This window comes from Mirounga angustirostris, unplaced genomic scaffold, assembly GCF_029215605.1.
Source record: "Mirounga angustirostris isolate CCGP_5_RB_7025 unplaced genomic scaffold, mMirAng1.0.hap1 SCAF_1, whole genome shotgun sequence".
Taxonomy (NCBI): Eukaryota; Metazoa; Chordata; class Mammalia; order Carnivora; family Phocidae; genus Mirounga; species Mirounga angustirostris.
Genome location: NW_026991709.1, coordinates 118,758,616 through 118,777,961, shown reverse-complemented (window position 1 = coordinate 118,777,961; position 19,346 = coordinate 118,758,616). Strand labels below are relative to the sequence as shown.

The window sequence follows — 19,346 nt, the reverse complement described above, 5'->3', positions numbered from 1 at the left end:
GAGTAGAAAAGAGGTTTTATTTGTTCACCTTCTAAAACTAGGTGCTTGGGTTAAATTATAGGGACAGTGATTTAATTGCAATTTATTAACAGGGCCAAGCGAAGTTTTCAGCTCTGAGAGGGAAGCAGTGACCCACTTTGGTCTTGGTATGTGATCTTAAGGGAAGGCCTGAAATCACAAAAATGGCATGGCAGACAGTTGTATATGAGCCCACAAAGGGGCCCCAAAGACCTCACTAGAAGCCCCATTTAATGAAGTTGGCAACCGAGGAAAGGCGGGAGTTATGACCTCCAGATTTTCCTTCCCTGAAGTCCGCTATGTGACCTAAGGAAGAAAGGCAGTCTACTCAAGAGTGAACACTGTTTATTTTTTTATTACAAAGTTGTCTCACCTACTTAGGCAGAAAGAGCTTTTCTCAAAAGCTTCTGGAAAACAGAATATTTCCTTACCATATTTATGCTGCAACCTTGGACATCTCTTTGCCCAGCTGTCCTGAATCCCATACCCAGTGGGCTAAACCACAAGTGAGCATTTGTAGCACTCTGTGACCTAAGGAAACCTTGTTCAGTAGAGGGCTCCAGGTTATACCATCTTAGATATCAGTACTTACAGCACCTTAGGGCAATCAAGGGCAACAGAACATAGCTAACATTTGAGACTTGAGAGCTTGATTGATGGCTATTTATTATTTTAGAAGAAAAAGATTCTTTTTCTCATATATTTCTTTATTTAGGAAAGTTGGGAATTTCCAACTTGGATAGCTTGGCTGCTATTTTTATAATAGTTATATTAATAAACTTCACATTATTACCCTTTTAATATATTGCTAGATTTAATACACTGCTGATATATTATCCTTTTAGTATATTGCTAACATTTTGTTAAGGGTTTTCACATCTGTGCTCATCAGGGATATTGCTCCCTACTTTTCTTTTCTTGTAATGTTTTCCTCTGGTATTGGGATCAGGTGATTTTGGCCTTACAGAATGAGTTAGGAAGTGTTCCCTCCTTTTCTATTTTATAAAAGAACTTGTATAGAATTGGCACTGTTTTATCTTTAAATATTTGGTAGAATTCACTAGTGAATACTTCTGGACCTGGAGTTTTCTTTATGGGAAGATTTTTTAACTACAAATTCAATTTCTTTAATAGATAGAAGGCTATTCTGGTTATTTTGTGAGGGGGTTGTTAAGCTTTGGTAGTTTACATCTTTTAAGCAATTTGTTCATTTTGGCTAAGTCTTCAAATTTATTGTCTTAAAGTTATTCATAATATTTCCTTCTCTTCCTTTTCCTATCTGGAGGATCTGTAGTGATGTCTCCTCTTTTGTGCTTAATATTGATAACTTGTTTTCTCTTTTTTTCCCAAATCAATATGACTAGAATTTTATCAATTTTATTGATCTTCTCAAAGAACTTGCTTTTGGTTACCTCTCCTATTTTAATTTTTTCTATTTCATTGATTTATACTCTTATTTTTATTATTTCCTTTATTCTGTTTATCTTGGGTTTAATATGCTCTTCTCTTTCTAGTTTATTAAGGTAGAAGCTTAAGTTATTGATTTTGAACTTCTTGTTTTTCTAATGTAAATGGTTATATTAACACTAAGCACTTTTTCATTGCATCCTACAAATTTTGATATGTTGTATTTTTTTTTAAAGGATTTTATTTATTTATTTGTCAGAGAGAGAAAGAGAGTGCACAAGCAGGGGGAGCAGCAGGCAGAGGGAGAAGCAGGCTCCCTTCTGAGCAAGGAGCTGAATGTGGGACTCGATCCCAGGACCTGGGATCATGACCTGAGCCAAAGGCAGATGCTTAATCTACTGAGCCACCCAGGTGTCCTGTGATATGTCATATTTTTATTGTCATTCAATTCTAACTATTTTCTAATTTCCCTTTTAATTTCTTTGACCTATGGGTTATTTAGAAGAGTGCTATTTAGTTTCCACGTATTTATAAATTTTTCAAATACTTTTCTCTAGTTGATTTCTAATGAAATTATGCTGTGATTGGAGAACATACCTGTTTTATGGCCCAGATTATGATCTGTCTTGGTAAATGTTCCATGTGCACTTGAAAAGAATGTATATTCTGCTATTTTTGGATGGAATGTTAAGAAATGTCAGTTAGGTCCGGTTGGTTGGCAGCATTGTTATGGTTTTCTCTATCTTTACAAATTTTCTGTTTATTCTATCAATTATTGAAAGAAGGATAATTATGACTTTGTATCTCCTTGCAATTTAATCAGTTTTGCTTCATGTATTTTTTAAAAATATTTATTTTATTTATTATTTAGACAGAAAGAGAGCGGGGTGGGGGAGCATGCAAGCAGGGGGAGGGGCAGAGGAAGAAGGAGAGAGAGAATCTCAAGCAGACTCCCCGCTGAGGGCAAAGCTCAATGTGGGGTTCGATCCCAGGACCCCTAGATCATGACCTGAGCCAAAATCAAGAGTCGGACTCAACCGACAGCCATCCGGGTGCCCCTTGCTTCATATATTTTTAAGGTCTGTTGTTAGGTGCAAAACATTTAAGATTAAGTCACTTGGGGGTGCCTGGGTGCCTCAGTCATTAGGCATCTGCCTTCGGCGTGGGTCATGATCCGGGGTCCTGGGATCGAGCCCCACATCAGGCCCCCTGCTCGGCGGGGAACCTGCTTCTGCCTCTGACCCTCCCCCCTCTCATGTGCTCTCTTTCTCTCATTCTCTCTGTCTCAAATAAATAAATAAATAAATCTTAAAAAAAAAAAAAAGATTAAGTCACTTGAAGAATTGACTCTTATCGTTATGAAATCCCTGGTAATATTTTTCTCTAATCTCTGGTAATATTCCCTTCTCTGAAATATACTTTGATGAATATTAATATAGCTACTTCAGCTTTCTTTGGATTAATATTAGCATGGTAATCTGTTTCTGTCCTTTTACTTTTAACCTATATATATTTTTATAGTAACTTCTCTATAACTCAGTTTCCTCATTTGTAAAAATGGGGATAATAATAGTGTCTCACTCAAGAGCGTGTTACAGGGTTAAATTAGATCATGTATGTAATATGCTATATACAGTGCATAGGGCTCCAGCTAGCACCTTTATACAAATTAGAAAAAGAGCCCCTCCAGACAGATAAATTAAAAGAGGCACCACCTCTGGCCAATGAGTCAGAGGAGCTTACCCTTTCTAGGTCTATGCTTCTGGTCCCAGAACTTGACAAACAGAGCTTGGCAGGTTTCAGCCCTACTCACACCTTTGGAGGACCCCTTTGTGCTGGGCACAAGTGCTTAAGCATGTGGGTGGCCCTGATCACATCTGATGCATAGTAAATATTCCATAAAACCCTAGCTCATGTGAGGCTGTGTAGTGTAGTGATTAAATCCCTGGCCTCTGAAATCAGACTTAGTTGTAGAATTGTCGAATTGTGAAGTTTGTCTTCAACACTCTTCCTTCTCCTTCTAGAACGCCTGCTTCCTCCTGAAGCATCCCTGCTCTCACCCATCTTATCTGAAGGAATGGGACACAGGCAGGCAGTTCAGGAAGCTGAAGCCAGGCAAGTCCTGATTAGATAGGCTATTTCCTTGGGAGCAAGACCTTTAAGACAGAGAGTCTGGCAGAACCATTGAGCCCCACCCTTGAATTCTAGCTGCGGAATCAATAGAAAGTGTGTACAGGGAGAATGACCTTGTATTTACTACTGATCTTAACTGAAATTTCACATCCCCAGTACATGGTAAGGACTCATAATTGTTTTATTGAAAGTCATATGATAATATCTTTCAGAGCAGAAGCCATGTGTTATATTCCTTTAATCTGCAGTGTTACATATATCATATGCATTTAGTAAGCATGCACTCAATATAATAACATCACTGGTACTGCATTTGCAAGATACTTTCATAGGAACTGCTTCATTCTGTTTTCACCACAACCTTATAAAATAGGCAGAAGAGCCATTTTGGGGGCCAATGTTACAGATGAGGAAGATGAGACCCAAGAGGGCACATGGCCTGCCCATGTTTACACGGTTGACAGGAGGTAGAAGCTGACCAGAAGCCCAGGACTTCACCCGATTCCATGTCTACTCATGATGCCAGAGACTCTCAAAGACCAGTTGGCAGGCCAGTGCTGGGACATGAAGGAATTTTCAATAATCCTCAAAGAGATTAGAAAAAAAAGATAGATGGAGTATTCATTTTTCATAAAGCTAAACTTACTTAATTTTCAAAGCTATCCTTTATTTTGAGACTATGCGCTTTCTAATTTTGTGTAAAAACATTTGTTCTGCTATAGTGTTGCTAGGTGAGAATTGTTATTTATTTGACATACTAGAAGTTGTCAAGCCAGTCCCCCCCCAAGCTTTTTGACATTTTACTGGTGCGTAAATTCTAAAAGACTGGGAAGCCCTGCACAACGCCACATCATATCTTCTGAATAAATAAGTGAATGGAAGATTTAAGGCAACTAAAAGTCTTTATCCTACCAATTTACTTAGGAGAGGCATCCAAACTAGAGAGATTAAACTGGAAGCCTGGATTCAGTTTCAAATTGGGTCAGTGCATCGTCTTTGGAAGGGGGTTGTTAAGGAGAGTGCTGAGGACCTAAGAAGAGAGATCAGACTCCAAAATAAGTGGACTGAGTTTCTTTGAGTAACCATGCTTGACACAATGCCATTTTTTTTTTTTTTTAAGATTTTATTTATTTATTTGACAGAGACAGAGATAGAGAGAGCAGGAACACAAGCAGCGGGAGGGGGAGAGGGAGAAGCAGGCTTCCCCCCGAGGAGGGAGCCCGACCTGGGACTCGATCCCAGGACCCTGGGATCATGACCTGAGCCGAAGGCAGACGCTTAACGACTGAGCCACCCAGGCGCCCCTACACAATGCCATTTTGATTTGTCCTCTTCTGTGGCCAGCCTGATCACATCCTCTGCTCACTTAAGGGAAATTGACCTCGGAAACAATGTCCTGGGAGAAATGGCTGTTCCTGACATTCTTGAAGCACTGAGAGCCAGAAAGACAGGTAGAGTGTTCGTGGTTTGTGTTCCCCTGCACTCGTCCACATCTACTCACCCCTAAATGCTATACTACTCACAGTTTGCTCTACTTTTTTCATTAAAGAACTGGCCTGAGCTAAGTGATGACCAAGAGCACTGTCATAAGCCACCTACCCTTGTATCCATTTGCTCAGTGATTTGCACAGAGTTCAAGAACTTTTATGATGTCATATGTCATCTTTGACATAAGCACGGTAGCCTCCCCTTATGCATGGCGGACATGTTCCAGGACCCCCAGTGGATGCCTGAAACCTCACATAGGACCAAACCGTATATATGTTGTTTTTTTCCTGTACAAACTTACCTATGAGAGTTTAATTTATAAATAACAATAATAAATAGTAAAGTAGAATACTTATGATAGTATACTGTAATAAAAGTTATGTGAATGTGGTCTTTCTCTCAAAATATCTTACTGTACCATACTCGCTCTTCTTGTGATGATGTACAAAACCTGCATGAGGAGATGAAGTAAGGGGAATGACACAGTAGCATTAGGCTACTATTGACCTTCTGATGATTCCTCAGAGGGAAGACCATCTGCTTCCTGACCATGAGTAACTGGAGCTATAGAGAGAGAAAGCGCAGATTAGAGGAGGGTTACTGTAAGGAATATTCTCTGAGGGACCCTCTCCTATTCTCTATTCTCCCCCACAACCCAAACTGCAGATATTTCTGCAGACAGCAACTGGAAAACTCAAGCGACATCCCTTACAAGATTCTGACGTGCTTGCTGGACCATCTTAAATTGTGATTGACATCGGGAGAACATGAAGGGTCCTTTATGACCATGTAATCCTTTGAAAATGAGAGAATCACATATGGAATGAGTTATTTATTTAACATTGGCCAACCCTGCCCTCCTCCTTTCGTTAATATGCATGACCAGAATTAATGATAGTCATTCTTACTGCTGACAGAGAGAAGATGAGAAAGCGTCATTTAAAATAAAGCTCAGTGAAAGACATTGTAAACAGATTTAAACATCCAAATTCAGTGTTTAAAAAGGGGGTAAGAGGGCACCTGAGGGGGTCAGTTGGTTAAGCGTCTGCCTTCAGCTCAGGTCATGATCCCAGGGTCCTGGGATCGAGTCCCGCTTCAGGCTCAGCCTGTTTCTCCCTCTCCCTCTGCCTGCCTCTCTGCGTACTTGTGCTTCTATCTCTCTGTCAAATAAATAAATAAAATCTTTTAAAAAAATAAATAAATAAGTAGGGGAAAGACTTCTAGAAGACTGATGAATCACAGACCTGTACCCCTGAAACCAGTAATACATTATATGTTAATTTGAACTTAAATTAAAAAAGGCGGGGTGAGAAATCTTGGTGCATTATCTGGCAGGTTACATGAAGAGAATTAAGTAGTACAAGCATTGGTCTTTATCATTTCCTCGATAAAATGACCTTAGAGACACAGCATAGTTTTAGATAGCATTTTTTCCTAATACTGGCAGTTTTAGAGAAAAGAATTACAATATTACTGTCTACCACGTTGCCATTTTTATTTTTTTAATTTTAATTTTTTAAAGATTTTATTTATTTATTTGACAGAGAGAGAGACACAGCGAGAGAGGGAACACAAGCAGAGGGAGTGGGAGAGGGAGAAGCAGGCTTCCCGCTGAGCAGGGAGCCCGATGCGGGGCTCGATCCCAGGACCCTGGGATCATGACCTGAGCCGAAGGCAAACGCTTAACAACTGAGCCACCCAGGCACCCCAATGTTGACATTTTTATACTGAAGCCACTGCATCGTCATTTCTTCACAGCCAACCAAATGATCTCAAGATTTTTGAATTATCCTTTTATTTTGTAGAAACAGAACATCTACTTCCTAGTCCATTTGAGTTGAATTCAAATGCAATGGAATTATTCTTTTAAAATGAATTTGAATTGAACTTTAAGCTCAATAAGCTGAAAGCAGGTTAATGACTTCATTTGGTTTTCCTTAGCACTGTGGTCACTTTCTCACCATACCCTGCTTTAGCAGAAGACATTATAAAAGGCTGCAGGTAGTCTTCGGATCATTACTGTAGTGAGTGCAAATGATGGACAGTCTCAGCTGATTTGATGGAAAATGATTCTCATCGAGTACTTATTTGGCTCTGCAAAACATTGTGCTTGCCTAGTAAATGGTTCAATTTGCGTAAATGGGGAAGGTAATTATGAAATACCCACCTGAAAATACAGATTCTCATTTAAAAAGCATTAAAAAACAATTCACAGTTCAAGAAAGTGTTTTTTCCCCCATATGTAGTAGTATATATCATGAGTAACTTTAATACATCCACATTTTGAACCAAAATAATTATGGCATGTTTCTGATGGAGCACTTTCAATTGTTAGTTTGAACACCAAGAAAGACTCCTCAAAACAGGGTTAGCTGGTTGGATTCTTTAAGGAAATCTCCTGCCATTTAGCCTTAATGGTAGCCTTTTAAACATTAAAAGCAATTAGTAATATCGTTGATTATAGAACTAATGTTCTTCTTTTGATTGCTTGCGTGTTCTTATCATTTGCAAGTTAACAAGCTAATTTCTAATCCTAACCCTACTTCTTTCATGAAATCCAAATTAACAGCCTAAAGTCATTTATTTGTCTACCAAGGAATTCTTTTTTTTTTTTTAAAAAGATTTTTTATTTATTTATTTGACAGAGAAAGACACAGTGAGAGAGGGAACACAAGCAGGGGGAGTGGGAGAGGGAGAAGCAGACTCCCTGCCGAGCAGGGAGCCCGATGCGGGACTCCATCCCAGGACTCCAAGATCATGACCTGAGCTGAAGGCAGTCACTTAACCAACTGAGCCACCCAGGCGCCCTACCAAGGAATTCTTAACGAACTACCTTTTTTTTTTTTTTTTTAAGATTTTATTTATTTATTTGAGAGAGAGAATGAGAGACAGCACGAGAGGGAAGCGGGTCAGAGGGAGAAGCAGACCCCCCCTGCTGAGCGGGGAGCCCGATGCGGGACTCGATCCCGGGACTCCAGGATCATGACCTGAGCCGAAGGCAGTCGCTTAACCAACTGAGCCACCCAGGCGCCCACGAACTACCTTTAATGATGGAACACACACACACAATGAAAGCTTTCTCAGAAACATCAGCAACCTCCTTGTTACCAAAAAAAAAAGGTTAGCAGAGGGAGAAACTGCTGTCTACATCTTAAAGGGTTGCTTTTTTACTAATTAAAAAACAAAAACAGAAGACTTCAGGATCATTTAAGTTATCCATTCTTACTTATCTATTTATTTCAACATTAATCTATTAAATGCTGTAGAACAAGGCAAAAGGGCCCTCAGCGACCACTGAGCCAAATGCAAATAGGCTCATTAAGTGACCGCCTTGAAATAGCCATAGGCCCTAACTGACCAGTTATAACCAGGCACAGTTCCTAAGCTTACCAAAAAAGGGAAAATTCCATACGTTCCCTGCCTCCTCACTCTGCCCTATAACTGGCGCCTCACCACTGCCTCCTAGCAGAGTCTCTCCTTTGCTGTCCTGTCCACCGCTCCCTTGCAGTGTATTCAGTAAACTTTTATCTCTTGTTCTGCCTAGGGTGAATCCTTTCACCACCCATGCTGCCGGCCTCCTCCCAATTGGAGCAGCCCACATTTGGTGGCCTGCACATCTGATCAGGACACCCCACAAATGCCAGGCCTTGTTTGAGTTGAGCAGTGAATCCCTGCTTTCATGGGTCTTCCTTGCTAGTGGATGACAGACAGTAAACCAACTCTAAAGAGAAGTAAAGGGGCGCCTGGGTGGCTCAGTTGGTTAAGCGACTGCCTTCGGCTCAGGTCATGATCCTGGAGTCCCGGGATCGAGTCCCGCATCGGGCTCCCCGCTCGGCGGGGAGCCTGCTTCTCCCTCTGATCCTCCCCCCTCTCATGTGCTCTCTCTCATTCTCTCTCTCAAATAAATAAATAAAATCTTAAAAAAAAAAAAAGAGAAGTAAAATATACATTATTGTATATCAGATGGTGATCATACTTAAGGGAAAAATAAAGCAAGAAAAGGAGATAAAGCATGTATGTCAGGGGATGGGGAGTTTAGTTAGGATAGCCAGAGAAGGCTGTACTAAGAAGAAACATTTGAGTAAAGACCGCAAGGTGTGTGAGAGCAAGCCATGTAGATATTTGGGAAAAGAGCGGTCCAGGTAAGCAGAACAGTAGGTGCAAAGGCTTATGGCAGGAGGCTAGCTGGTGTGTTCTAAAACCAGTATGGAAGCCAGCATGGCTGGAGTGGAGTGAGAAATAATGGGAAGGTAATAGGGCAAAATAATTCCAAGAAGTAGACGTGGAGGGCAGGGGGTCTTCTAGGCAATTATGAGGACTTTGGTTTTTAACTTTATTGAGATGGAAAGGCATTTGAGAATTTTAAGAGGAGTGACCTGATCTGACCCACATCTTATCAGGATTACTTCAACTCTAAGTTGAAAATAGATTCGAGGAGAGGTGAGGACAAAAGAAGGAAGACCAGTTAGGGAGTTTTCTCTGGAAAAATTAAACAGCCATTCAGCAGACCTAGGACATCCAGCATGGCTGGAATTAGGGTAAAGTAAGAAGCTGAAAAGAGGATTAGGGAAAATTCTACACACTGAACACTTCCAGCCTTTACCATTACCTGAGCCACTTTTGTCTGCCCTGCTTCTGGAGACTGATAGCCATGTAGAAGACTGGGGTATTCTTTTTATTTATTTATTTATTTTTTGAGAGAGGGAGAGCATGCACGCAAGCGCAGGGGTAGAGGGGGGACGGGCAGAGAGAGAAGGAGAGAGCATCTTTTTTTTTTAAAAAAAGATTTTATTTATTTATTTGATAGAGAGAGACAGAGAGAGAAAGGGAACACAGGCAGGGGGAGTGGGAGAGGGAGAAGCAGGCTTCCTGTGGAGCAGGGAGCCCGATGCGGGGCTCGATCCCAGGACCCTGGGACCATGACCTGAGCCGAAGGCAGACGCTTAACAACTGAGCAACCCAGGCACCCCAGGGAGAGAGAATCTTTTTTTTTTTTTTTTAAGATTTTATTTATTTATTTGAGAGCGAGAATGAGAGATAGAGAGCATGAGAGGGAAGAGGGTCAGAGGGAGAACTCCCTGCTGAGCAGGGAGCCCGATGCGGGACTCGATCCCAGGACTCCAGGATCATGACCTGAGCCGAAGGCAGTCGCCTAACCAACTGAGCCACCCAGGCGCCCAGGGAGAGAGAATCTTAAGCAGGCTCCACATCCAGCATGGAGCCTGATGCAGGGCTTGACCTCAAAACCCTGAGATCATGACCTGAGCCAAAATCAAGAGTCGGATGCTTAACCGACTGAGCCATCCAGGTGCCTCTGGAGTATTCTTTGATCAACTGAATAGCTCCAAAGAAAGGAAAAACAGATGCTGACTCCTGGCCATGCCCTCATCATTCAAAAAAGCCCAGCGGGTAAGCAAGCCCTGCTCATACAGAGGAGCTTCCCATCAGTCTTTGGATGCCTCAAGCTTCACTATGAACAGAAATCTGAGAACTTCCCCCAGTGAAACAGAAGATAATGCATCTGTAAAACAAGAACAGGATGCTATGAAAAAAGATTAATTGGGAAAATAAGAAAAAGTTCTTGGCAAATAAAAATGATAGCCAAAATAAAAATTTCAAAACAGATGTTGAAAGATGAAGTCAAGCAAGTCTTTAAAAAGTAGAATGAAAAGTTGGTGAGAATATATGAGAGAGGATCAGTCTGTGAACACCAGCATTTAACTCATAGTTCAGAGAGACCAGAGAAAAGTGGAGAAAGGGCATTATCAAATAATTGTCAAATAAATCAAGACCTTTCCCTGAACCAACAGACATAAATCTGCATATTGAAAGAGCCCATTGAGTGCTCAGCAACAGTGAATGATAAAAGCTATATCACCATGGCATTTAGAACACTAGGAACAAAGGGGAGAATCTTAACAACTTCCAGATAAATACTGTATATTCCATCCGAAGGACTGGGAGTCAGAATGACATCAGACTTCTGACTGGAAGCTAGAAACTATGGGGCACTGCCATGACAACTCTGTGAGAATTCTATACATTCCCAACTCCTAACCAAGTATGAGGATAAAGTAAAGATGTTTTTAGCACACAAGAACTCAAAACTGTGTGCCTCCTCTGTTTCCTAGGAAGGTCCCAGAGAACACACTTGAGCTAAATGAGAGTAAACCACCAAGATGAAGAATGCAGAATCCAGAAATCAGGAGAACCAATACAGAAAAGTAGAAAAAGGAATCCCAGATGATGGTTGAGGGTCAGAACTAGTCCAAATTGGAACAGAAAAATAGAAGATTTTGGAAAGGAGGAATCCTGCAGTGAAAACTGAAAGAGCATTGGAAATACTTAAGTATTTTGCAAGAAATATGGGTGTATGACAAATAAAAGAAATCGGGGGAAATACTTAGAATAGGTACAAAGAAAACAATGCAAAGGAAAAATTAAGACAATTATTAATTCAGACAGAAGAAAGTTATATGAGTGGGGTACCTCGCTGGCTCAGTCAGTAGTGTGTGTGACTCCTGATCTTGGGGTTGTACCTTCAAGTTGGGTGTAAAGATTACTTAAAAATAAAATCTTTAGGGCGCCTGGGTGGCTCAGTTGGTTAAGCGACTGCCTTCGGCTGAGGTCATGATCCTGGAGTCCCTGGATCGAGTCCCGCATTGGGCTCCCTGCTTGGCAGGGAGTCTGCTTCTCCCTCTGACCCTCCCCCCTCTCATGCTCTCTCTATCTCATTCTCTCTCTCAAATAAATAAATAAAATCTTTAAAAAAAAAATCTTAAAAAAAAAAGTTATATAAGAAAGGGAAACATTGTGAACAAAATGTATATGACCGTACCAGTCAATACACCAAGTGTTGATTTAACTAAAAATTATGAAATATCACTATTGGGAGGTTTGGTGAGAGGAAGGGATAACAGTCAATATATAAAATTTTTACTGGAAATATCAAATAATACAAAAAGCACTTGGAAATAAGGCAGTAAATCTCATGAAAAACAGCTGAGTGAGTTAAAAGTGGTTGTCTCTGGAGAAGACTGCGGGTGTTGAGAGGAAAGGCAAGGGTCTGTTGTTTTTCATTATAAACTTTTTAGCCCTATTTAATTTTTTAGCTATATGTATACATTACTTTGACTATATTTTTAGAGAATTGAAAACTGGATAGCTTTCTACCATGTGATTCATTGTTATGTAATTCCATGTCAATACCTAATACTATCTTTTTTTTAAGATTCTATTTATTTGAGAGCGCATGTGCACGAGTGGGGGAGGGACAGAGGGACAAGCAGACTCCCCACTGAGTGCAGAGCCTGACTTGGGGCTCGATTCCAGGACCCTGAGATTATGACCTGTGCTGAAGTCAGATGCTTAACCCACTGAGCCACCCAGGCAGCCCAATATCTAATACTATCTTAAATCACCTCAGCTTCCACTAAGGAGTTGGAGGCTTCACACACTATATAGAGCATTTATGAATGGCTAGAGTTTTATAAAGAAGTGAAAAGGATGACGGGGCACCTGGGTGGCTCAGTTGGTTAAGCGACTGCCTTCAGCTCAGGTCATGATCCCGGAGTCCTGGGATCGAATCCCACATCGGGCTCCTGGCTCGGCGGGGAGCCTGCTTCTCCCTCTGACCCTATCCCCTCTCATGCTGTTTCTCTCTCTCTCTCTCTCTCTCAAATAAATAAATAAATAAAATCTTAAAAAAAAAAAAAAAGGAAGTGAAAAGGATGACCAAAAGTGTGGTATGCCGGGAATATGACAGTCTTTTGTGGGTGTGGCTATCGTGGGAATCCTTTGAGACCTCAAGCTGGCCCCCATACCACACTACTGACCCCATTTCAAGTGGTTTCCAGCCCCCAGCATTCCTCACAGCCTGAGCATCTCCCTCCTGACCTTCACAGTCGTCAAGACTTTGGGCCTGTTTTCTTATTGAATCTCCTCTTTTCCTCTACATTTGAGCCTGTCTTCTTTTTTTCAACTCTGAGCTTTGTTTTTCTCCCTGATGATGATTTCTTCTTATTTGTTATTAAATTCTGCATAGTTAGAGATGATATTTGGTTACATGGAATAGGGCCAGCTGTAGTGGCTTAATCAGGTAGAGGAAGACTGAGCAGGTACAGACACGTCCCATCATTCCCTTCTCTTTCTCCACCATCAGCCTTAACCGGTGATTTTATCCTCATAGCTGTAAGGTGGCTGCTTCACTGAGAGCCTCCCATCTCCATTCCAGACCAGAAGAAGAAGGAAGGGACAAGGAGAATGTACTCGTACCTGTATGAGGAAATCTCAGAAATCCCCAGCATACTTATGCTTATTTCTAGTTGGTCAGAAGCATGTCACATGCCCATCCCTAATTTTTAGCTGGGCACATTTCTGCCCTAAGAAAAATTTGAGCTCTGTTAGAAAATAAGGTCAGAAAAGATATCAGTCAGGGAACTAGAAGTATTTGCCTCAAGCTCCTTTAGATTATGATTGATAGGTCAACTGGTCTACACTAGACCTGGTCAAAGGCCTTTGAAGCCAGTGACACCCCCGTCCCCAAATGGCCCAAGTGAGACACCAGGGTCTTTATTAGACATTCCACATGGCCCCTCAAGTCACCTAGCAGAACTACATCTGTATAACCTTTTGCTCTATAAGGAAACATGGAAGACACTGGGCCAAAATTAGGCCCAAGAAACATGAGTGCCTCTCAATCTAGGCACACCCCTGGGAGATTATTGCCTTAGATTTTATTATGGCCCAGCCCCACCCTGAAGTATCAGAGCAACATTCCCCCCACAACCACACCTTTTTTTGTGATGACCCACAGGATGGAATGACCCATAGGATAGAATGACCACACCAAGTATCAATAAGCACTGCTCACCGGAGGAAAACATCCAAATAGGATGCTGACTTTGCTTATCTTCCAGGCGCATATGTACCACCCAAGCCCTCACTGACAGTTTCTGGCCCTTTCTACATCCTGAAATTATAAACTGTATTGTCTTATACCTCCAGGTCCCTTACCCATATTCATCCACCGTATCCTCCACTACCCTTTACTGTGCCCAGCCTGATTTGTTCCCACACCCTTACAACCATTTTCATGTTGCAACCTCAATTGACCATCTGGAGGGTCATGCAGTCCCTTTTTTTTTTTTTTTTTTTTTTAAAGATTTCACTCCTTCATTTGACAGAGAGAGAGACAGGGAGAGCAGGAGCACAAGCAGGGGGAATGGGAGAGGGAGAAGCAGGCTCCTCCTGGCTGAGCAGGGAGCCCGATGTGGGGCTTGATCCCAGGACCCCGGGATCATGACCTGAGCCGAAGGCAGACGCTTAATGACTGAGCCACCCCATGCCCCCATGCAGTACTATTTTTAAGTACTTATTATAGTACATGCAGTCCTATTTTTAAGGTTCTTATTTTTCTTCTCCACCATATTTCCTACTTACCTTTTTGCTTCTGGCCTCTTCCTGGTGTATCCTGACCTCCAGAAACTACAGCTTGAGGCCCCTGTGGACCTGCAAGCAGGACCCAGACATCTGGCTAGATGAGAAACAGGAAGGGGGAGAAGGGCAGGTGCCATGGGAAATAACAGAAGGATGGGTTGACACAGGCTCTCCGAATGGCATGCTAGGTATTTGAGTCTTATTATCTGACCCCAATTTTGATGTGTGGGGGTAGGTTTTTCCACACACCACCAAGCAATTCCCAAATACTAGCTGGGTGGCCCACAGTTCAACTCCATTCTGATCCTACCTATCTGGAGCTTAGCATCAGATTCCACAGGTTAAGGGCTCAGTCCCACAAGACTGTCCCCTCCCCCCCACAACCACTTCAGACATCAACAGCAAGTCCAGATTGTTACCTGGGCTTCTGACTGACTGGTTATAAAGCTGAGGTTCTCATGACCCACTCCTTGGGTTTGATTAATTGGCTAGAACAGCTAATATGACTCAGGAAACCAGTTTATTCACTAGATTGCTGCGTTATTACAAAGGTTATTAAAGGATACAAATCAATAGCCAGATGAAGAGATACAGAGGGTGAGGTCTCGAACAAAGCAGCTCTGTCCTCATGGACATTGGAGCCCAGCATGATGGCACGTGGAAGCATTCTGGTTTCCCAACCTGGAAGCTCTTTGAATCCCGTCCTTTGGATTTTTATGGAGGCTTTATTACACGGGCATGATTGATTAAATCATTGGCCATTGGTGATTGATTCAACCTCCAGCCCCTTTCCCCTCCCTGGAGAATCAGGGGGTAGGACTGAAAGTTCTAACCATTCATTTATGGTTGGTTCCCCTGGCAACCAGCTTTCCAAGTCTCCTCATTAACATAAATTCAGGTGTAATGGAAAGGGACTTGTTTTGAATTACAAGGCACCCATTTCACCTTTACGGCTCTAAGGCATTTTCAGGAACTGAGAACCAGGGACCAGATATTACATTTTTCAAGTTTTCTTTTTTAAAAATCCAGTGTAGTTGACACGGAGTGTTATATTAGCTTCAAGTGTACAATATAGTTTCTATACATTACTCGGTGCTCATCATGGTACGTATACTCTTTAATCCCCATCACCTATTTTACCCATCACCCCACACACCTAAGAGACCAAAAGCTGCTCCCATTTCTCTTATTGCTCAGGAAATTCCAACGGTTTGGGAGCCAGGAACCATGGACAAAGACCAAATATATATGAGAAATCTGAATACTCTAAATACATATTTCTTATAAATCACAATATTGCTGGTCTTTATAGGATAATCAGTGAAAAATCTTGGTTTCAGGTGATACAGGACCAACTCAAACTGATCTAAGTACACATACACAAAATTGTTGACCTATAAAACTAAAAGTCCAAGGGTGGTTCTAACTACAGGTCCAGCTGGATTTAGGGGTTCAGGTGGCATTCCCTACCTTCATCTCCTGGAAGTTCTGCTTGTGTTGACTTTATTCTCAGACAGGTTCTTCCCACACAGTGGCATTTTGGGCAGCACTGGCCATAAGTTTACATTGTACCCGTTTAATCTCAAGATTAAGAGCCTTTCTCCTGTTTTCACTGGACCATCATGAGTCACCTGTTAACCAATCACTGTGCCAGGGAGAATAAATCCACTAATTGGCCAGATCTGGGTTGTGTGCCCATCCACCCCTGGAGGACAGGGGAGTGGAACCCCAAAGTAAACTCAAGCTTCTGTTTCAGAAAGAAGCTAAAATGCAAGCTGGACAAGCAAAACCAAGAGAGGTCCACTAAAGATGAAGAGCTAATAAAGTATTAGAGGTGATGAATGACAAGATCAGAATTTCACTTTCAGATGATTAATTTGGAAGTAGATTCCAGGATGGATATGGGGGTGGGGAAGTCTGAAGCTAGGAAGACCAGTTGGAAGACTACTACAGTTATCCAGGTAAACATATGACAGTAGGAATTGAAAAGAAAGGACTAGAGTGAGAAGTTTTTATAGAAATAAATTGTTACAGATCACTCACATCAAGAAGATATAGGGAAAAGGTATTAGGTGAGAGAAAAGTTGCCCAGTTAATAACAATGTGGGAAAATGCCCCTCTCAGAAGCCAAGACCCAGTCCATCAAATGGAGTTGTGAGATATCCTGCCCATTTACTATTATGTTCTTCCCCTTTCAGGTAAACTACCAGTCTTAAAAATTATGGTCACTCCTCAAGTCTCTTCAGAAACCTTCAGATCTATTTGGAAAAATAGCAGGAAATCTAGTATTACCCGTAGAAAGAAGAAAAAGGTATGTTCTTAGATGTCTGGGTCTGCTGAGTTGCAGCCACCAGGAGAGTGTGTGTGCAGAGCCTGGGCACTAAACTGGGGTAGATGCCACCCTCAGCAGATTTTGCACTTGATAAAATCACGAGAATTTGGGGGCGCCTGGGTGGCTCAGTCGGTTAAGCGACTGCCTTCGGCTCAGGTCGTGATCCTGGAGTCCCAGGATCGAGTCCCGCATCGGGCTCCCTGCTCGGCAGGGAGTCTGCTTCTCCCTCTGACCCTCCCCCCTCTCATGTGCTCTCTCTCATTCTCTCTCAAATAAATAAATAAAATCTTTAAAAAAAAAAATCACGAGAATTTTGGTTCTAGGTAATAGTAGCCCAAACCATCAGTCCATTCTGATGGATGATTGTATCAAAGGACAAGTAGTAGGAAACAACATAGTTCCCTCAAATGTTGGTGCAAACCTTGCATCCTGTCTTCAACTTTCCCACTTCCCCCCCACAAATCCTGGTTCCTGTTAGCTTATTGTGGTTTTGAAATGGTGAATTTACCTAAACTATTTATGAAACATGTGGGATCTTTTAGGTGGTAATGCTTTACGTATGTTTACTCCCTATTGTATGAAGTTGAACTTCCTTTTTTCTTTTTATAATTTATTATTTTTTCTTCATTATTTCGTAGGCTAAAAACTGAAGATGGATGCCATATATCTTTATGGATGCTATTTCCATGGCCAACCAGACATGTGTAGAAAGATATTGCTTTTTCTATAATAATTGTTTTCACTGGAACCAAGCCCATCTCAAGTTCTAAAATTTGATGACTAATTTATGAAAGTTCAAAGTAGTGTTAATCCTGCTATGCTTGTCATTTTCTTTTTTTTTTTTTAAAGATTTTATTTATTTATTTGAGACAGAGAGAATGAGAGACAGAGAACATGAGAGGGAGGAGGGTCAGAGGGAGAAGCAGACTCCCCGCCGAGCAGGGAGCCCGATGCGGGACTCGATCCCGGGACTCCAGGATCATGACCTGAGCCGAAGGCAGTCGCTTAACCAACTGAGCCACCCAGGCGCCCCATGCTTGTCTTTTTCTAAAATGTGGGATTCACAAGTTGACCTTTGTAAAAATAGGTAGGATTCTCCTCTGGTGCTTCTTATGTGCTTGTGAAATTTATAATTTGAAGGAAGTCATGATCTTTATCTAAGAAAGAAAGAATCTTCTTTCATGAGTATATCTATAGTTGGGAATAATAGGAATATTTGGAAATAACCACTTTCTGAAAGACGATATCCCCCAAAATGGGGATACTCCCCAAATGAGGAAACTTCTAATCAATCACTTTAACCACCGCTCCCCCCACCAAATGAAGATATCTGCTCCATAGGAAAGAGAAGATGTGTGGTTGACCAATGTATGGATGATAAATTGAATTAGTTGAAAGTTATATGCCATGACGATATGGTGCAGGGATGAAAAGCGTGGACTGGGGAATGAAATGGACTGGAATTCTCTGTGGAAAACTGCTGCAGTCCAGGTGTGTGACATTGGCCAAGTCGGTTAACCTCACTGAGCCTCAGTTCTCCCTGATAAGATACGGATAAGAATAGCACCTGTCTCATTTGGTGAGCACTGAATGAGATGACACATGTCAAGTATTTTTGGACAATACTTGTTTCATAATGCATGCTCAAATATAAATATTAGTGGCAGTTATTATTGTTGATGTTAGAAGTAAATGATTCCAGTTATTTCACTTGGAAAAGCTACACACGAAAAATAAAAAAGAAGAAAAAAATACGTAAGACCTTTCCATTTTGAAGTAAAAAACAAAACAAAACAAAACAAAAAACCAAACAAAAAGCCAGTCTGTTGGGGTGCCTGGCTGGCTCAGTTGGTAGAGAATGTGACTCTTGATCTCAGAGTTGTGAGTTCAAGCCCCACTTCGGGTGTGGAGCCTACTCAAAATAAAAAATAAAGAAATGAATGTATATTTTTCTAAAAGGCAAGGCTGTCGTTCATACCACGTACAAATCAAGTTCTGGCAAGTCTGTGGAACCAAACTATCTGTGAAGGTGAGGATGTTTATAGTAAATTATGTTCACCCTTCAATATCTTAGCATCTAGCTAGGAAGACAAGATCCTCACATGTTAAAAGTAAACAATAACAGAGTGTGAGAGTTGAAATAATATAACGGATCTTCAGAACTTATATATCGAATCTGTGAGACCTCCTGATAAATTGTACCTGCTTTAAAAAAAAAAAAGACCTTTTTGAAATTTGCCACCGACATCCACTCAGTGGGAGTGTAAAACTGTGTGCCTCCTTAGAAGTCTTTTGACATTGTCTATCAAAATGAAAAATACGTAACTTTTGACCTAGGTATCTGAGAAATTTATTTTACAAATATTCTCTCACACATGTGTAAGGCAATATTTATAATGATGGTATTTGTTTTGTTTTGTTTTAAAGATTCTATTTATTTATTTGACCGAGAGAGACACAGTGAGAGAGAGAACACAAGCAGGGGGAGTGGGAGAGGGAGAAGCAGGCTTCCCGCTGAGCAGGGAGCCCG

The 19,346-nt window shown here is 41.4% G+C and overlaps 1 protein-coding gene across 1 annotated transcript in view; it reads left to right on the top strand.

The window, feature by feature from the left end:
* Nucleotides 1–19,072, top strand: part of LOC123863765 (uncharacterized) — a 47,998-nt gene extending 28,926 nt beyond the window's left edge. The window contains exons 10-12 of the mRNA XM_054504381.1: nucleotides 4,903–5,009; nucleotides 16,683–16,795; nucleotides 17,455–19,072. Of these exons, the coding sequence (XP_054360356.1) occupies nucleotides 4,903–5,009; nucleotides 16,683–16,795; nucleotides 17,455–17,466 (232 nt within the window). The 3' untranslated portion in view covers nucleotides 17,467–19,072. The remainder of the gene's footprint in view (nucleotides 1–4,902; nucleotides 5,010–16,682; nucleotides 16,796–17,454) is intronic.
* The last annotated feature ends 274 nt before the right edge of the window (nucleotides 19,073–19,346 follow it).